The 21389-nt window shown below is 36.7% G+C and overlaps 1 protein-coding gene across 6 annotated transcripts in view; it reads left to right on the plus strand.

The window, feature by feature from the left end:
* Positions 1-21389, plus strand: part of RIC-3 (RIC3 acetylcholine receptor chaperone) — a 292250-nt gene that overhangs the window by 117454 nt on the left and 153407 nt on the right. For 4 of the 6 annotated variants that reach the window (XM_068227672.1, XM_068227673.1, XM_068227677.1 and 1 more), the window contains one exon: positions 6890-7017. In XM_068227672.1, coding sequence (XP_068083773.1) covers positions 6890-7017 — 128 coding nt within the window. Of the gene's footprint in view, positions 1-6889; positions 7018-9260; positions 9362-21389 lie in introns of all 6 variants that reach the window. The other 2 variants (XM_068227674.1, XM_068227675.1) reach the window with 1 other exon arrangement.

Genomic DNA, 21389 nt, shown 5'->3' on the forward strand with positions numbered 1-21389 from the left:
AGAAAATGCGTATAATGACCTCAGATATACAAATCTATTAATTTTTTCCTACATTTCTTACAGTTTCAAAAGAAAAATCACCACATTATCACTTCTCATAAGTATACAGTACAAATTGAGAAAATACAAGTAATGGAATGGAACAAACTAATATACAACTTTAAAGCATCAATGATTGGAAGGTAGGATGGAAGATTGGAAGGCACACAAAGAAAAACACAGTGACTGGCTGGTGTCAGACAGATCAACAAAAAATTGAGGCAAGGGGACACATGAAAACATGAAAGGACAAGATCAATCTCTATAGTTCAGTTATTATGAGTTTCGACTTGACGTTTGAGCGCTGCCTTTTGGCGGAGGGTAAGTGAATTAATGAACAGCCAATCATAGACAGCCGATCGCTCCGATAGAGCGCGTTAGACTCCAGTTGCGGTTAGCAGTGTTGTCGATTTGTTGTTTACTGTAACCACGTGCTATCAGCTGTGTGTTGTATTGTGCTCAGTTCTTTTCGCGGTCTTTGTGTGTCTTTGTGCTAGGTTGTTGTTCGTTTATATTTCGCAGTTTAGAGTTTATAAATGTATTGTTTAGTATTTTTAATAGTATAGCACGTTATATTGTAGTAAATAGTGTCTAACAGGTGATCTATTTCATATAGTAGCTTAGTTTAACATTTCGTTCGGTAGTTATATAGTAGGTTAATTTTAGGCCCGTGTGCGAATTTGATGTTCTGTCATGTCGACGCCTACGTTTAAGGATGAATCTCCCAAGGAAAGAAAGCCCTTCGGACGAGGTACTCCACTAAGGAGCCGGGCCCGGGAAGTTGTTTGTAATGTTAGAGAATCATTCTTGACAAAGCACCAACAATGGCGGCTAGAAAGAATGAGTTCATTAAGTGGTTGAAGGAGCACAATATTTCGGTTCGCGATGACATGGGGAAGGGGGATCTTATGCATCTCTTGAAACAAAACAAACCCCAGTGCCCAGTTTATGTGGTGGATAGCCAGAAGGAACGGGCATAAAGTAGTTCAGACGATTATGTTGAAGACTTTATTATCTCTTTAGGGCCAAGCGAGAGTGAAACCTCAACAGACAATGACAATGCCGATAGTGACTTTGAAAAGAGTGGTATATTCGCTTTGTAGGATTATTTCCTTCGTTACGGGAAACTGAATCTAACAGCAACGCGAGATCTTCTACATGGTGAGTAGAAATTTAATTTAATTTTCTCACGGTTTATCTGTTCGAGAATTGACATATTTTTATCTTGTAGCCTTATCCTAAATGTGTTGTGCATTATTGATCTTACGTGAATCATGTATGTTGCTACAAAGAATAACCGATTATGGACTTATTACATTTCTGTTCGTGTTGTGTAACGTAAATCACCTGTTTGTATTCGTGGCAATTTGTCACCACCGGCTTACTTCCGGCTGACTGTCAAGTCGAAACTCATAAAAACGGAACTATACACCTCTACATTGTTGTCTGCATATGTGGACACTCCTGTCATCTACCTCAGCTCTTCAAGCTTGTTTCTGCTTTTCATCCTCATCACACTTCTTTAGGCATTATCAAGTATGTTTCTCTCTTAATACGAGAGTATAAGAACAGGGAGATCCAGAACCCAAGTTTAATGCAAGCAGTAGTAGACAAGGAATATAGGTAGGGACTGGAAAAATTAGCATCTATTTTTATCAAGATTAACATCTATTTTCCAAAAATTAACATTGCTTTTTAAAAATCAGAATAGGATGTGTAGCAGTCTCTAAAATTTAATGATTATAGGACATGAGAAAATACTGCTCAAATCTATAAGAAAATTAACTGTTCAAATTATCTCCATTTGAAAACTTGGTTACTCTTGGTTTTTTAGATTTTCCAGTGGGATGTTTGCTTTTGCAAACACTTGAACTTTTCTTTTTTTGGAAATTTTCTAGTATTTGCAGCTGTCCAATCACTCTTGTTTTGTTTGAGATGAAGCTGGACCAGCACCTATAATTCCCATTATTGGAAATTATAAATTTTCCAGCTATATTCTTGATTGCCAGGGTTTTGCCCCAGTTTGCCAGTTGGGGCTAATCAGTTGGCAAATAGCACACCTACCAAGACACATGGCTAATACATATAGTGGAGGCCTCCATTTGAATATTGCCAGGTTCTCTCATGGGCATTTATAGCCACACACCCCATAACCTCAACAGTTAATGTAGATTTATTATTTTCACTTTGCGCATAATGAAGTTCAAACTGAAATGAAGGGGAAAAAGAAACGCACATCTTGCATCTTGTCTCATACCAATCTCGTTTTCTAGTAATAATCGATTAAAAAATTTCTATAAAAACAAATTAAGGAAAAGAAACACACATTTTGCGTCTTGTAGATATGGTTCCTCAGTAATAATCAGTTAAAAATATTCTTAATGGTCATTGTATAAATCTATGTATTATTAATCAATTGAGTTAGTACCTATCAATAGTAATGGTTGAGAATAGAGTTTTCAACATTGTTCTGTTGAAGAACAGGGTTTTTGCAACTAAAATAGTGCATTTATTGGGAATCAACTACAAATTCAAATGTATTTGCTACAATTCACATCTTGTTTCAAAATGTGCATTTCGTTACATTTTAAATTGTGGTAACAGTGTTTCTCCGCATCTTACAGTTATAAAAAATTCATTTTAAACTCATAAAATAAAAATTCACAGTTATTGCAGATGATTAATTTTCCAGTCGCTAAATACAGGAAGAAAGGAACTAAAAGTGCATCAAAATTTTAGGACCATTTTGTATACAAACCAGTATAGTATTTGACTTCATCCATCTCTTTTAGCCTTCTTTTCCTTTATTTCCTTCACATATATATGGTAATTTATTGCAGTTTATAAAAAAAACATAATTGGGATCATGGAATTTGAGTTGATTTTTATACAGCCATTAGTTCATAATTAAATATATAATTAAGGAATACCAGTCATTAGATAGTAAGGTTTTAATCCATAAACAAGAAATACTGCTGTATTATAAGAATGTTGTTGCATATGATGCTGTATGTATTTCCATCCTACTTGTTCATCCATGACTGTGGAGCCTTCTTTTCAACATAACATCTCTATAATTGCCTATAGTGATTGAATTGTCCCATTGATATGATCAATACTTTTCAGTTTGTGATCAGATAATTTCCTTCTTTGGACCTGAGTTTCATAACATAACTATCTGTTCCTTTCTAAGACCTCAACAGTTTTGCTTCAGAATTGAAAGCATTATGAACTCTTGATTTAATGGACTTTTACTAGGTACTCATCATAAAATAGCCTGTTGTTTGCTTATTAAACTGTAGAATTTTCAAAAAAATTAATTGTAGAAGTCATAACTAATATATAAGAAAGTTTTAAATAGTTTTACAGTTAATTCAGAACTTCATTACATTTTTCCCACTGAATATCTTATGACTTTCTGGCATTTTTTTAAGCCGATGAAAATATAGCATAGAAATACAAATGCAAAGTAAGATATTTCAAAATGCTCATGGGGTGACCTTAAACTGATGAAGTGTGTAAATAACTATGCCAAATTTTATAATTACTTCACTTGTATTGTTTGAGGTTTTCAAGGTTAGTAGTTGGACTGAAGTGAAGTTATCTGTTAACATTCACCATCATCATCCAGCTCCATGGTTAAATGGTTAGCGTGCTGGCCTTTGGTCACAGGGGTCCTATGTTCGATTCCCTGCAGGGTTGGGAATTTTAACCATCATTGGTTAATTTTGCTGGCACTGGGGCTGGGCGTATATGTGATCTTCATCATCATTTCATCCTCATCACAACATGCAGGTCACTTGCGGGAGTCAAATCAAAAGACCTGTACATGGTGAGCCAAACATGTCCTCGGACACTCCCGGCACTAAAAGCCACACACCATTTTATTTCATTCACCATCATCGTATGATATGTCATATTATGAAAACTTTCAGTGTTTTATTAAGAAATGGAATAAATGAATACAGCAAAGCTCCTTTTTAATGAACCTCAGGGGAATATAATACCCGTTCCTTAAATAGACGTTTTGCTAAAAAGGGGGTTCATGTAAAAAATGCAATATACTAAATGAAATAACAATGTAATTTGTCCTAAACTAATTTAATGGTCGTAATTAGGGACGGGTAAAAATCAGTCTTAAGAGTGTGACCACTAATTGTAATAATAATACATTTCATGTGATTTGCTAGCCTGGTGTAACCCTCGTAAGGCAGACCCTACAACTAGGGCGGGCAGCATCTGCCGTGTATGGGAAACTGCATATAATTGTGGTGGAGGATAGTGTCATGTAAGTTTCAAGGATATTGGGGACAGCACAAACATTAAGTCTCAGAGCCATGGGTATTAACCATTTAAGATTAAAATCACTGATCTAACCAGGGGTCCACTGAACCATAGGCCACTTTGCTGGCGTCTTCTGCTTGCAAGAGCTTCGGCTAGTGGGAACACAAGTCGGCTACAATCGTGCTTCATCAGCAGTGTCGGCTCGAGTGCTTAAGCAAACGTATTTCAGAAATGCATGTCGCTAGTAAAAGGGGCAAATTTCTCTTTATGCTTCCATGATGTCATGAGTATGATTTGATATGGAAAGTCAGGTAGTAATATTCATTGTATGGCCCCAGCTTACTGTGTGCTAGCATTTTGATTTGATGCCAAATAGTTCTCATTCACCTTTCATGTACCCTTCTACAGTTTAGAGAATGTTTTCAAGAAATATGAAACAAATAGTATCCATCAAGTTATCACAGTGTAGAAGAAAATTGGCTATTGATGAAAAGAACTAGAAGAGGATGGCTGTAATTGTGCAAGTAGATAGGTCTCAAATCTCGTAAGGATCAGGATCACCGGAGATTCAGCTTGGTCTGTTGAGTCAAATTCTTGACGTTCTATGCTAATGGAAAATACAGAATTTAATTAAAACAATACGAATCCATAGACTCATCATGTCCAACACAGGGAGGTAGAATGGTGTGAGAGATATTTTCTTTGTACAAACAAGGACGAAAACCTGCGGCATTCGTCCAACCTGATGGCCGGGACTGTGCAAAGTGTGCTTCAAAGATTCTAAAAGTGGATTCTGCTTCAGTAGGACAACGCTATGATGATGATATTGTGTGGGTATCTTGGTACCCTTAGATTCACAGCTGAATCTGTGTCATCCTGGAACATGATTGATGGCATAGTGTATCTGTCAAGGCAGCAATTATATTGCCATGTGATTACTCCCTGCAAGTTAATACATGCACTCAGAGCATATGCATTGATTCCATGAAGATCTTATACATTACAGTTGCCTTCCTCGTCCCTAGATATGAAGTTTTTTGTGTCTCTTGTGAGGAACTGCAAAGAACCTTTAGCAGCAATTCATTTAATCTCTAGGAATTGAATTGTGTGACTCACTCATGCCTTCATGGCACACTGATTATACTGTATACCACCATTCCAGAATATTATTAAGTCCAAACCTAGAAAATATCAGGCTGTTCAGAAGGCAGACTAAAGCAACTTCTAGGTAAATACTGTATACCTAATGAAATGGCTTCTCGTTGTACATTTGCCTGTATTAATTAAAATAATATTTGCTATTTATAACAACAATAATGTGGTCTATGAGGTATACAGTGGTCAGCACACTTTAAATATGGATGAACATTAAAAGTGATACCGTATATTAAGTACTCTTTATTCTTCTAAGATGATTGTGTAGGGAGAGGATTTGAAATTAGTGGACGCAGTGAATTTCGTTGAAATTGATTAATTTTATTGGAACAAATTTAGTTGTCTGATCATATTTCTCCTAGGTCATTCAGTACTTGGACCGACTTGCATGGGCAGGGAGAATACCCTGGTTCTGCTGGATTTGTAGCCATTATATTGTGCCCATTCTAAGAACTCTTACTCAAAACAGTGAGAAATGTATTAGGATAACTGGCAAATGGTGTTCAAACTTACTCAGAGGATAACTTAAATTAAATGCTATAAAACAGATAACTTCATTATTTAGTCCCTAGTAACTTGGGCTGGTTTTGACTTAAAATTTATTATAAAAGAAAAATGTCTTCTTTGCTAATTAATGGATAGATTTGAATATTTTATCAATTTATTGTAATAGTACAAAGATTTTTTTGAGCACTGAAACTGTGAAAGCATAAAGATATATATATATATATATATATATATATATATATATATATATATATATATGGAGAGGAATTCAATTAAGTGGATGCAGTGAATTTAGTCAATTCAAAAAAATGAATTTGGTTGTCTGATCAAATTTCTTCTAGATCATTCAGTACTGAGATTCGTGATATACTGTATATCATAAACCTTACAGTTTGTAATGGCAAAATGATTAGAAATGGGTCTTATGAAGCTTTTTGTAAAATTATGCTTTTATAGTTTTAAACTGCTTGAAATTGTTAATAATACTGTAATTCTTTTCATTACAAAATGTTTTTCCTTTTGGAGAAATGATTGGTTATACCTATGAGCAATAATAAATGGTCCTTGAGTTGATAATTTATGAATTGATAATGTAGAATGAAAGGTGGGTTTCTAAAAGTTTTGAAATTATTTAATATTTATTAGAAAGAAAGGTGGATGTTTAAGCAGCTGGAAAAGGATGACAAATCAGAACACATTTAAACAGAATTACTGTATTGTATAGATTGAAGCCATTACTAAAAAGGACATTAACCCAACTGCAATGTTTTGATCAACAACAATTCCTTTTTCAGTGCTGAACTCCTGAAGTGAAATTTTATTGCTTCTGAATCCAGGTGAAGGTGTAATATTAACAAAGCATGTTAGTGAGGAGGGCGCATGGGTGAAATGCTTTATCTTGCAGGGGATATAGAGATTGACCATCTACGAAAGCGGCTTGAAGAAACAGAAGCTGCCATGGAGAGGATTGTAGCCCAGATGGGCTTGGTCCCACGCCAGTTTCACTCAGGCACGGGATCAAGCCGTGCCAAGGTTAGGGCCTCTCGCTCGCTCAAAGCTTGTGCATGGCATTTTCACCACTGCCAACACCATTTACCTCATTGTTGTTTCAAAAAATTTTGTTTTACTTGCCTGGAAAAATATATTTTCTATTTCTTCTGCATTTCATTGTTACCATCATTACTTATTCACATATATTTTATTGGCTGCTCCATTCATTCATACACTCATCACACACTCCACACAATTAAATTGAATAATAAAAGTTAGGTGACATTTTGGACATTCTCTCCTGTTTACATTTATTCTTTTATTTCATCAAATTGTTCCACAGTACTTCCAGAAATATACTGATCAGCCAGAACATCATGACCACCTACCTACTATCGATATAAACCCGTCCAGGCAATAGCAGCGTCACCTGACGAGGAATGACCGCTAGTCACACACGCATGGTGCATGTAATATCAGTGAGCATGCTATCCGTGTGTAGAATGGGGAAGGCGTGTGATTTGTCTGAGTTTGACCAAGGGAAGATTGCGATGGCCCGGAGGCTCGGCACAAGCATTTTGGATACTGCACGACTTGTCAGATGTTCGAGGAGTGCTGTGGTGAGTGTCTTCAACAAGTGGCAAAACCAAGGTGAAACCACATCCAAACGTCGAGGGGTTGGGCAGCCACTCGTCATTACAAATATCGGACATCGTAGGCTGGGCAGACTTGTAAAACAGGACAGGTGGCGAACTGCAGCAGAACTAACATCAGATTTTAGTGTTGGGCAGAGTACATGTGTGTCTGAACACACCGTGCACCAGACACTGTTAAGGATGAACCTCCGCAGCCAACGACCCGTCCATATGCCAGTGTTAACACCACGACATTGACAACTACAACTACAACTGAAATGGACACGTGACCCTCGTCACTGGACATTGGCGCAGTGGCAAAGCGTTGCATGGTCTGATGAATCCAGATACCTTCTTCATGCCGATGGAAAGGTGCGATCTGTCATCTTCCAGGGAAGCAGCTCCTTGACACCTGTTCTGCAGGATGGAGAAAAGACGGCGGCGGCTCAATTATGCTCTGGGGAATATTAACGTGGGCATCCATGGGTCCAGTGGAGCTCGTGCAAGTCACCATGACGGCTGAGAAGTATCGTACACTGGTGTCAGACCACGTACACCCCTTCGTGACGATCATGTTTCCCAACTGCAGTGACATTTTTCAACAAGATATTGCGCCATGTCACAAGGCCAGGATTGTGTTGGAGTGGTTCGAGGAACACAGTGGCGAGTTGTAATTGATGTGCTGGTCCCCCAGTTCGCCAGATCTTAACCCGATCGAACACATTTGGGAGCTTATTGCCCCCCTCCCCAGAATTTCCGGGAATTAGGTGACTTGTGTGTGCAGATGGGGTGCCAACTTCCTCCAGCGACCTACCGAGGCCTCATTGCATCCATGCCAAGATGCATCGCCGCTGTTATACATGCCAAAAGTGGACATACCGGCTATTGGGTAGGTGGTCATAATGTTCTGGCTGATCATTGTACAGTGAACAGATACTATCATGTTATTGGCTCAACCTCATCCCATCTTAAATCTACATCAAATCAGTTCATTTTTGCGCTACTGTATAACCATTTTAATACCATTTTATGTATAGGAAATGCTTCCTTTGGATTACAGAATAACTTTTTCTGTTTTTCTGTAGATGTTTTGTCATTGATGTTTCATCTTCATTTCGTCTTCATCTTTTTCATGTCATCCATAACACTACAAGTTATGCCCTGGTATAAATTATATTTTACCTCCATATACCACTTTAGTCTGTATACTACATTCAAGAATACTTCGGTAAAGCACCAAACAGGCTTCATATTTGCAGCATAACTATGAACTTGCTTAATTCATATTCTTCCCGAGTTTAACTAATATACCATTTGAACAAGTTTGAGAATCAATTTGATTCTTTCCAAACGTTCAATGAGATGACTTCATTACACACAGCATATGACCTGTGTCAGTGATTTTTCTTTGTACGTCTGTAATTTTTTCCTTTTGAGTTTTATAGTTTCCTGTAGATAGCTACTGCTTTATTCAATGTGTGAGGCAACAATGTGATTATAGAGAGATGGTGTTGGTGTATTTTCTAATCCACCTTAGAATTTGTTATTATGTATAGCTAAGATGTAATTGTTGTCTGTGATTTGTGGCTCTGAAGGGGACTAATTTGCTTATCAGCAGTACCCTGTCTTAGACCTCTACTTCTTTCCTAGTTGTGACAGCAATCTCAGGCTTGTTAGCTGAAGTGGATCTTCAGAGAGAGATTCTAGCAAAGCGAGCTGAAGATCAAAACGGTTCTGTGTCAGAAATTAAGGTACCGTGCGTACGTCGGTGTTCTGCATGGCAAGATGCATTATATAGAGCTTTTCACAGTAACCCCATTACATACTAAATAAATGGGATGATATTATGTACATACAAGCAAGTTGCTACTGAGAAACAGTCACATTCAAAATCCTGTGTAGTGTTTGAGAAAAAATTATGGTTAACGTATTAGTGTGATGATGACCATTAAGAAATAGTTGAGGGAGTGAATTTGACTTGTGTAACAATCTGAATTATTATACATAAATATTTAAAACAAAATTCACAGCATAGATGTGATTTTTGGGGTAGTTCATGTTGTAGTTCAAGTTCTCTGATTAAATATACTTAAAAATCATGCTACTTTCTATTTTCTATTGCTTAATGTTCAGAAGTCATTTATTCAGGCTTTTTTATTCATGTCTAAACTATTAAAACAGAAAAATCCTTTTATATCAACTTTGAAAGTAAGAATGTTACTTTCATTTGTTCATCCTCATTGTTGACTCTTTTGTAATTTCCTACAGTTCAGATACAGTACTAACAATTCATAAATTTTTATCACTACTATTTAAGAAAATCTCTATTTAATTAGTTTGATTAGCAAGTCGTCATATTTACAGTTGTTAGTAGTTGATTATATGTCATCATTATTTTTAACTTTTCATTTATATTTACTTTGTGTTTATTTATTTATACATAATATAAAATTAAGTCCTTAATCCTGTCTGTCTGTTCAAGCTAATCTCAAGAACCACTCAATAGATTTCGATTTGGTTTTCACCATTCTATAAAAGCATATCTTGAGAAAGGTTTATATATGGAAACATTCATTTTTGACCAAAGGAAATCGAGCAGTAATGATTTAAGTGAAGCAAGTCGAAGAAAAAACAGCTGTTCATATGCTTATTTTAGCTTACACTGGCTAAACTATTAAAGACTAGCAAGATACCCGTGCTTCGCTACGGTATTGTAATGAAATTTATAATTGAATGCTTAATGTTTTATATATAATCAACCAAAATTCGCGATCTAACTCGTTTTCTGAGAGAATCCGCCAAAATTCGTGATCTGACTCGTTTTCTGTGAGATTACGGCAAAGTTCCTCCCATTTTTCAGTCTTTCTTTCCAGCAATCGATTTCGTACTTCCCGGGCTAGGTCCAGGTATTCCTCCCGGTCAGTTGGGTCCCTAAATCTTTGCCATCTTATCCTATAAGCATTTTTAATATGGATCAAATCCTTGAGGAGATCCGGCGTGATGTCGTCTTGGGTGACTTGGCGGTACTGAACCCGCGGCCAGACTGCAATCGTAGTCATTACCCGGCCAGGACCAGTTTCTAGCGTGGTCCACACATTTTGACGATGGTCCAGAACATTATTATTATTATTATTATTATTATTATTATTATTATTATTATTATTATTATTATTATTATTATTGATGTTCTGGACCCCACAGTAAGATGAAAGACCTCTACTTGGCGGTAAATTACATCTGCTGCCATTGTCATTGATGATAGTATGACCAGCACCATTGTCGCCCGTAGGCAAGTGCGCAGGACTTCTGGCGATACGAATGACATACTTCCGTGCATTATTGACCTTATTATAGAGGTGAACAATTGCACAGTCAGTCTTATACGTATCGTTTATTTGAAATGTGTTAAAATTTTCATTTATATGCCAGAAGAATCTACTGTAGTCCAAGAAGGTTCTCCAAAGGAAAAGATGGCTCTTGAAAACGAACCCAGGAAAGATTAAAAATGATCGGTTTATGATCAGAATAAGTACATTGAAAATCCACAGCCTGTTTCCAGTCATTCAACCGCGTCAGGAATGGAATGAATAAGCCCCCAGCTAGCGGTGAGGATAGGAATTGTGCCGGCTGCTGAAGCCTGTTGCACTCCTCTGGGGCAATGGATAATGAATAACAAATGAAATGAAATGATATTGGACAGTGTTTCTGGAATGAATGATGGCAGGGAATACCGGAGTATCCGGAGGAAACCCTTTCCCACCTCCGTTTTGTCCAGCACGAATGTCTCATGGAGTGACCGGGATTTGAACCACATAACTCAGCTGTGAGAGGCAGGCGCGCTGTTACCTCAGCAACGGAGGCTCCTTATAAGTACATTATGAACAGTAAAATCAACTATTCTCACCTCATTTTACACCCCACCGCCGTTAAGTTTATTTACCCCCCCCCCACAAAAATAACAGAAAGGCATGTTTCTTTATGTTTAAAGGAGATTCCAAACACCAGTGTTCACGTCTATTACCTTCAGTTTTGAGATATAAGTATCCCCATAAATATTATTCACTTTTTTCACTTCCTTTCACACTCCTCCCCCCACCCCCACCAACGAATTGAATTTTCCGGCAAAACCCTTGTTTCTTTAATAGTAAAGGATCTTCTAAATACCAATTATCACAACTCTAACTTCCTCAGTTTTTGATTTGTGTGACCTCATGAAAGGAATTAAACTCCTTTTCAAACCCACCCACTAAGATGATTCCCTCCCCCCCCCCAAAAAAAAACGCGTTTTCTTTGTTTCTAAAGGAGATCCAAATACCAATTTTCACGTCTGTAACAACTTTAGTTTTTATTAGACGTAAGTATATTCATACAATTAAGTCAATTAATTTTTCAATTCTTTCACCCCCTGCCCCTTCATTGGATTTTTCGAGAATATGTGTTTCTTTACTTTAAAGCAGAATCCAAATATCAAATTTCACGTCTGTAACATCTTCATTTTTGAGATATCAGTAGCTTAATTAAAATAATGGCATTCAACCCATTATTCACCCTTTTACACCCCTCCTATTGGGATTTTCTGAAAACAAGAAATACATGTTTCTTTATTTTTAAAGGAGGTTTTAAATACCAATTTTTACATCTGTAAACTTTTCAAGTTTTAAGATGTAGATACACTCATTTTAAAAATTCACCCCCTTTTTCACCCCCCCCCCCCCATATTTGGATTTTCCAAAAACGAAAAAATACCGTTTCTTTATTTTTAAAGTACATCCCAAATACCAATTTTCAGGTCTGTAATATCTTCAGGTTCTGAAATAAAAGTAGCCTCATTAAAGACATTCAACCCATTTTTCACCGTTTTCCACCCTTCCTATTGGGATTTTCCGAAAACAAAAATATACGTGTTTCTTTATTTTTAAAGGAGATTCTAAATAGTAATTTTTTACATTTATAAACTTTAAAAGTTTTGTGATATAGATACACTCATTTTAAATATTCACCCCCTCTCACCACCCCCTCCTTAATTGGATTTTCCAAAAACAAAAAAATATGTGTTTCTTTATTTTTAAAGGAGATCCAAAACACCAATTTTCAGGCCTGTAATATATTCAGTTTCTGAGATATAAGTATCCTCATTAAATGCATTCAACCCATTTTTCACCCCTTTCCACCTTTCCCATTGGGATTTTCCGAAAACAAAAAAATTCGTGTTTATTTTTAATGAAGAATCTAAATACAAATTTTTACATCTGTAAACTTTCAAAGTTTTGAGATGTAGATACACTGATTTTAAAAATTCTCCCCCCCCCCCCCTTTTCACACTCCCATTAATTGTATTTTCCAAAAACAAAAAAATACGTGTTTCTTTATTTTTAAAAGAGATCAAAAGTACCAATTTTCAGGTCTGTAATACCTTCAGTTTCTGAGATATAAGTACCAGTATCCTGATTAAAGGCTTTCAACCCCTTTTTCACCCTTTTTCACCGCTCCTATTGGGATTTTCTGAAAACAAAAAAAAATATGTATTTCCTTATTTTTAAAGAAGATTCTAAATACCAATTTTTACATTTGTAAACTTTTAAAGTTTTGAGATATAGATTCACTCATTTTAAAATTTCACCCCCTCTTTTCACCCCCTTAGCGACGGAATATCCAAAAATCCTCTCTTAGCGAGCACCTACATCTTAATATGAATGTATCCTCAAAATTTCATTTCATTATGTCCAGTAGTTTTGGCTCGGCGATGATGAATCAGTCAGTCAGTCAGGACAAGCTATTTTATATATATAGATGTACCTGTACTATGAGGGTAAGAAATATTTAGCATAAAAATATCTGCAAAGAAAAGTCTGAACTATGCAGAAAATTTTCTGACATTTTGTTGCCATTGAGCAACATCGTTCCATCTTAAGCGATGGGTCGGTGAACGAGGCTTCTCCACCAGTTCTGGTCTCTGAACTTCTCTCCTTCTTCGATGCTTTCCAAAGTATGTCCTTGCTGTTCAGTGTCAATCTTCACCCATGTCCTTCTACCTGTATCTTTAATACATCGCCCACTATAGGTGTTTTTATGTTACAGTTTGCAGTAAAAAACCATTAAATTTAGATACAAGATTTTACATTTATCAGTTAATACTTATCACTTGGTCTAGAAAGCTAAGAATACTGTCAACCAGATGACCCCTTCAGGCTGAGCAGCAGTCGCTTGTTAGGCCATGACCCTTCGGGGCTGTTGCGCCAGTGTTTTAATATTTGTCCAAATGAATTGTTTATTCACCCCAAGTAACTAATGTAGATTAGTTTTATATGTAATGTTCTGTATTTACTCGCATATTGGCCACAATTTTTATGCCAATTTCAAGGTCCCAAAATAGGGGGTGCAGCTGCCATGCAGAAAATTTTCAGACAAAATTTTAAAAAGATCTGGGGACATTTTGTTGCCATTGAGCCTATTATTAGAGTGGTATTTGTATAATAAAAAAGAGGTGCCTCACAATTGCAAGTACAGCTTTTGACTAGTACAACGTTATAACAAGGACCGAGACCGATACACCCATTGTGAAATTAAGCTTGGTATATATTGTATGAAAACATTGTTAAAATGAGCAGTGTAATTTCAGTACTACTTTACTGAAGGTCATAATTGAATTTAATAGTCTATTACCTTCGAAACTTAAATGTTAACTCGGGAACATGCTTGAAGGACCACCTGTTTTGACCAGCTTACTTGCATATCATGACAAAACGAATGTAATTATACTTCAAAGATATTTTTCTAAACCTCAAATCTGACTTCAAATTTGTAGTCAGCTTGATGAACTAGTAGGAGATGTGCACACTGTGTTCTACATCAGCTTGTTTGTGTGCCAGGTCTGAGATTCATGCTTTGCTTTCTTGCACATTGTTGTGAAGACCACTGCAAGTTTGATTGCATACCTGTGCTGAGATGGCAGTGCATCAAAAAACAGTTGCAATCATCGCATGTTACTGATGCAGCGTTATCAATAAAAGACAAAAGTAATCATTAACATGGTAATGCATACTCCATGAAATGAGTAATGTTGCCTGTATTGTTGAACTTATCTCACAGAATATTTTACCAGATACATTTAAAAGATTTTAAGTTGTTTACAAACGTACAAAAAACAAAGAAATATTGAAACTGTACACAGAGGCTATTTATTAATTTATATTCCATTCTTAATTTACCACAACTTTAGGCCTTTCACTTGCAGAGGGGATAGACTTTTACATTTAAAAAGTTGAGAGAAAAAATACAGTATAATCACACAGTACCATCTCATTAAAAGAGCACTGCTTATGAAAATTTACTCTGAATCACAAGCAGAGTGGCTAGTTTCACTTCTCTTGTATACCAGTCAGGAATGTGATGTTCTTGTTTTGTGTTTAAATATAACGTATATAGGTAGTTTACTGCCGTACAACCAACCGTACTGTACAACCAACATCAGTGTAAAGTGTAACTTTTCATTGCCAGTAGTTTTAATTAGAACACTTGCCACTTCTCAAAAACAGTTATGTTCCTTGGCTTGTCAAAATACACAGGAGTTTGGTCAGCATTGCCGATCTGTGAGAGGAGATAAGAGTTCTGCTGCCTTAACCTGACCACATGCCTGTGAAAATCTGTAACTTCATCAGAGCAGTTGTTAGCAGTTTTGGCACAAAGATGTTTTCTTCTGCAATGACGGGTTATTAAGCTGCATAAACTGAGTAACCTTCCCGCAATTTGCCTTGAACAAGTTTTCTGGAATATCTTGAGACTGCACAGTTTCCCATGCTTTTAGTTGTAACATTTCATGAGAAACACTGCAACTGCTGTTCTGCATCTCTCTCATCCATTCCAGTAATGCTTCAACACCTGGGAGCTTGCCCTATTTTGGGCCATGAAATGCCACTTGCTGCTTTCTCCAATTTCTCACTTGTTTTTCGTGAACAGGAAACTCATGACCCGCTGCTCCGTTATTTTCTTCCTCAAATTTCACCTCTTTAAGCCTGAATGAAGTTGTGTAACTGCTAACTTTCCCCCATGACAAATATTTACTAACAAGCTTCACATGGTTGAGTTCAGATTGTGTGTGGCATTGGCCCTTTCCATTTGTTACTGCAGACACACATTCTTGCAACATGCCCATGAATTGAATGTGCTGCTTTTAAAATTGAATGCAAATATTCAATTAAAAATTAGGGGTGCTGCTGATATGTGAGTAAATACGGCATGTAATTTTCATCTATACTTCAGGAGATATCGTCATTCTGAAATTTTAGTGCAATCTCCAGTCTGAAATACCAGTTTAAATTAATTTCCAGAATCTCTTGAGGTAGCAAGTCAAAATCTTGCAGGGAAGTTGCACTGAGGTTCTAGATGCCTGCTAGGAAAGTTTTTTGAAAAAAAGCAATAAACTAGGCGTTTTGCAGCAAATTGTGTAAATGACCTGCTTCAGAGTGATTGAGTAGTGAGCGAGCAGGTGAGCCTCTTACTGAGGCCATCACAGGTGGTTTGGGCCAGCTGCATACAGTAGTTACAACTAGCATTCAAGTTGAGACTTAAGAGAATTGTGAATGTTTTGGGAGTTTCGCTGTTAATTTGATGCACCTCGTCTTTCTTTTAATTTCATCTGTGAACATTTCGTTGCACAGGCTACAGTAGAGTAATTGATAGTTTTCAAGTCATTTTGAGTATCTATGATAACCCATCATGCCGAGATAGGTCATAGTACATCGGACTCTTGACAAAGAGATTCTCTATTGTCACAGGGCAGAGAAAGAATGGCTTCACAAAGAGAAGGTGAGTCTTTTATTGATTATAATAATCGCCTGTCTTTTGACAGAAGTACGCATAATTCAAGGAGAAATGCAGAATAGTCTGCTAAGCGAAATGGCAATCTCTCTGCTGATCAAAACATACAATTCTCGGAGAGAGAGAGACCTCTATTGTGCGAAACAATTGCAATTATACTGACAGAACCAGATATTCAGATTGGTGCTTTCACGCCCCGTAATGGTAGACATGATAAGCTTTTTGGCTTTTGCTGTGTCATAAAACAAGGTGAAATTCTTTACGTTTTGGAGAGAACTTTGCTCCGCGTCCTCAGAAGAAAATCCCGTCTGTTCATGAGCAAGAAATCTCTAAAATTTGCCAGGCTGAGTGGCTCAGATGGTTGAGGCGCTGGCCTTCTGACCCCAACCTGGCAGGTTCGATCTTGGCTCAGTCCAGTCGTATTTGAATGTGCTCAAATACATTGGTCTTCTGTCATAGATTTGCTGCCTCGTAGAAGAACTCCTGCGGGTCAACATTCCAGCACCTCAATGTCTGTGAAAACTGTCAAAAAGTAGTTAGTGGAACATAAAAACAAATAACATTATTATTCTGTAATAGTGAAGGTTTGAATTTAAGAATGGTTTACCATTGGTCTATGTGGTACTCTTGTTCATCTCAAGATGGCTCGCTGTATGAAGTCTTCTTGTGAACAGACGAGATTTTCTTCTGAATACATGGAATACATCAGCCTCGTGTCGATAGATTTATTTGCACATAAAAGAACTCCTGTGGGACTAAATTCTGGCACCTTGGCGTCTCCATAAACTGTAAAAGTAGTTGGTGGGATGTAAAGCAGGTAACATTATTATTATTAAACCATTGCTAAAATAGAATTGTAAAGTTGAGCCTACATCTGAAATATCAGACAAAACTATGTGCAGAAAATTACATCCTTTTACAAGATGTTTACAGGGAGATGAACTTATTGGAAATATTGGCCAGTTGGTCATATTGCCATCATTTTCAGGAGGGCCAAAGTACCTTGAAAAATGCAAGATGTGGTATCTTATGTCAGGAAATATGGCGACCTGATTTGTTACATTTACTTGTTATTCTGATTGGACTTGAAATTAAAGACAATCTCACCGAGAATGCATCACCACAAAATGGACAAGACATGGTAAACAGAGTATTTAATTTTAAAATTCATATAGTGTTCTTATTATTAATGAAGCAAACATATTTGACTCACCTTGCTGCTACATGTATACTGTCAAATGGCTGAAACATGGATTGCCTTGCATTCAACTTTTACTGTGGTTGCTTAATAAGATTAGACCAGACCATATAGATAGTTTCACCAGAGTAACCAAATAAACAGACAGATCTAGCATTCCATATTGCATCATAGCACATGATTCATGGTCCATGTGGCACTTTAAACACAAATTCGCTTTGCATGTTTGAATGAGTTTGCACCAAAAGGTATCCAAAACATTTCCAGAGCTGCATATCATCTGGTCAACGTTCAATTATGTAGTTCCGTTAAATCCATTAAACGTGTGTGTAAGTATATAAGTGAAGGCTGTGATCAGGCTACGTTTAGCATTCGGTCTACAAATGAGGTTCTGAAATATCAATATGTAAGATATATTTGCAGGTCCGAGGCAGTGTGGCGGATTTTATTGATCGGTGTATATGAGCATGCACAGACATTCATTCGCCATGCAGTCCATTTAGAAATTTGGCAATGTATTTATTTCACTGAAAATAAGGTCAGTGATATACCAATAATCCTAGTGATATAATGCTAACTGAATTTTTTAGAATTATGTGCAGATGATTTTGGCTTATAACATAGTTACAAGATATTATACCTGGAATATAACTAATGGGAAATTTCCATGGAGAAAACAAGGTGTGCCGGTTGAGGTTTACAATGACATTAAAAGAACAGGCGTGTTTGATCGAGTTTATGTAGTCCATCCCAACAGCAGTGAATGTTTTCATCTAAAGATGTTACTTCGTGTGGATGAAGGTCCTACTTCTTTTCAGTATTTAAGAACTGTGGAAGAAACAACTTACAGTGCATTTTGAGAAGCATGCAGTATCAGGGAGTTGCTGGAAGATGGTTCTCACTGGGAAAATACATTATGAGAAACTGCACAACGTAGTTTGGAAAGATCGCTTTGATATTTTCCATTATCTTTTGCTAAGTTCCTGATCTGTTGGGTACTTGGAATAATAACTGGGAAAGTATGTCAGAAGATACATTGAGCCAAAAATGGAGAGAGCTAGCATTAGAAGAATTAAACTATGACCAAAATTTGTTTGTTGAAGGCTGACAGAAGTGAACAGAATAGTAGAATCACTTGCAGGTATATCAAACAGTTTAGACTTCCTTTCCCAGATAACAATAACTTGCAGCCAAACAGTAACGAGTACTTCAGGAAGATGTCATATAATCAGTCTCGGCTTGTGCAAAACTCAAAAAAGAACACTGTCTGAACCCTAATCTGAAAATAGCATATCACCTTAATATGTAAAATAACCAACAGGGAATGTAAGGTATTTTCTTACATGCCCCTTGAAGCACAAGCAAAACATTTTTGATTAATTTGTTGCTCGCCAAAGTAAGTCTGGTGGTAATATTGCTCTTGTAGCTGTATCATCTGGGATTAAAGCCCCACTTTTGGAGGCACATGCAACATTGAAACTTCCTCTGAAAATTAACATCAATGTTGCAAGCATATGTACCAGATGTATGCATAAGTTTTGCTGGTTTTTGTGGTAGAGAAAACACATCATTTTCAAGGGAAATTCACCTTTTGTTTATTCAAAATATTGGCCAACGGCTTCTACACACTTTGCCCATCTTTCAGGTAAGTTATGAATACCATGCCAGAAAAACTGCTTTTCTTTTGCAGCAAACTCTTCGTTGAGCCAATTTCCAACTTCTCGAAATTGCTGAAATGCTGCTCTGCGAGCGCTTGTCCCATTGATGCGAAGAGGTGATAGATGGCACCAGGTCAGGAGATACGGCAGGTGCGTAAGGATGTCCCATCCAAGCAATTTCAAGGTGTCTTCCACTGGTTTTGCTGTGTGAGATGGTGCATTGTGATGTAACAAAATCTTTTTGCCACATCTTCTGGCCCATGCCAGTCATCTTGTTTCTTGCGACATATTTAATGCTTGTGTCAATTGCTGTTGAGTTTGAGTTGGGTCATCATCCAGTAACGCCTGCAATTTCTTGTCTTCGTACTTTTGTGGTCTACCAGAGCGCGCACTGTTTTTCACATTGAAATCACCACGTTTAAATTGTCGAAACCATGTCTCACATGCTCTAATCGATGAAGCATGTTCACTCTATGTTTCCACTAGCGAACGATGACTTTCCACAGCTTTTTTCTTTTGATTACATAAGAAAAGCATTGTGTGCTGCAAATGTTATTTTTCAGGCACAAAAGTCAACATGATCACTGAAGGATAAAACACAGATGCTAGTGTATAGCGGGCTCAACTTGTATGTGTTGGTAGTTAATGTCAGATGATCAAGCTGACGTGTGTCAAATTCATACGCTGCATACTGTTCACTGGTGCCATCTCTTAGAGAAACCGGAAAAGACTTATGCATAAAAATGAAAATCCACAGCCTGTTTCCAGTCATTCGACCGGGTCAGGAATGGAATGAATGAAGCCCCCATCTAGCGGCGAGGATAGGAATTGTGCCAGCTGCTGAAGCCTATCGACTTAAGCATACACCTGGTAATATATCAAAACACTGCCAGTTTAATTCAAAATTGTTCATTAGCAGTATGGGATGAGACTATCTCGCACAAAACTTTGGGTGAAGCTCTAGACAGGACCATCAATGATCTAAGGAATATGCACACACCTATGGGTGGCTGCACTGTTTTGTTCGCAAAAGATTTTCATCAAATCTTACTAGTTGTTACAAGAGGGAATGAGAGCTGAGTGAATGCTTCTTTAAAATGATCCTACATCTGGCTGGATATAACAAAATTGGTACATGAAAGTAACTAATATATCAGCAAAATTACTATTATCTCCTGAAGATTGAAGTCGGAAATGGTGAATTGTCAAAGGTTAAAGGAAAAATTACCTTCAGTCATGATTTTTTGTCTTTTACTAAGCAACATTCAAGAATTGATTGATAATGTTTAACCTGAAATTCACAACCTATTTAACAACACTTTTTCATAGTTTAAAGAAAGAGCAATATTATTACCAATAAACCAAGAAGTTGGGAAGATTAATGACGTGGCGTTCACCAATTTCAGTGCCGTATTGATTGGATTCAATGTAATAGACAAGAAAAATGTTCCACCGATCAATACTATTTATTGTGAGTGAATTATTGCACTAGTACCGGTTTCGGCCTTTCTTGGCCATCATCAGCTAGCACACAATATTTACAGTCATTAGACAAAATTACAAAGATGTTACGTTAGAGCATCCGGATGTCTAATGAAAAATGGAAGTAAAATATATTGCAAAATGTTGCGTTAAAATATCTCTGATTTAAGTGGTGATGGTTGAATTGCACAGTACTCAATTTTCAAATTTTAATGACAAGAGTTCTTATAACATACCAATACAAAGTATATCAGCCATAGAACATTCTCGTTGATCACCTAATACAACTAATCAACACAAGAACTACAAGAGGATTGAAGAATGAATGCTACGCAACATGAACTCAAATTTTAATAGACGTTTTTAAAATATACCATGTTTTAATGTGCTTAATGTGCTATATTTTTAGTGTCTTATGATGTGGCCTATATATTTTAATGTGTTTATGTACTCATATCCATGCTCACTCAATAGGTTTTAATTTATTATAACCATCACCACTTTTAATCAGAGATATTTTAACACAACATTTTGCAATATATTTTACTTCCATTTTTCATTAGACATCCGGATTCTCTAACGTAACATCTTTGTAATTGTTTCTAATGACTGTAAATATTGTGT

Source organism: Anabrus simplex, chromosome 5 (assembly GCF_040414725.1).
Source record: "Anabrus simplex isolate iqAnaSimp1 chromosome 5, ASM4041472v1, whole genome shotgun sequence".
Lineage (NCBI taxonomy): Eukaryota > Metazoa > Arthropoda > Insecta > Orthoptera > Tettigoniidae > Anabrus > Anabrus simplex.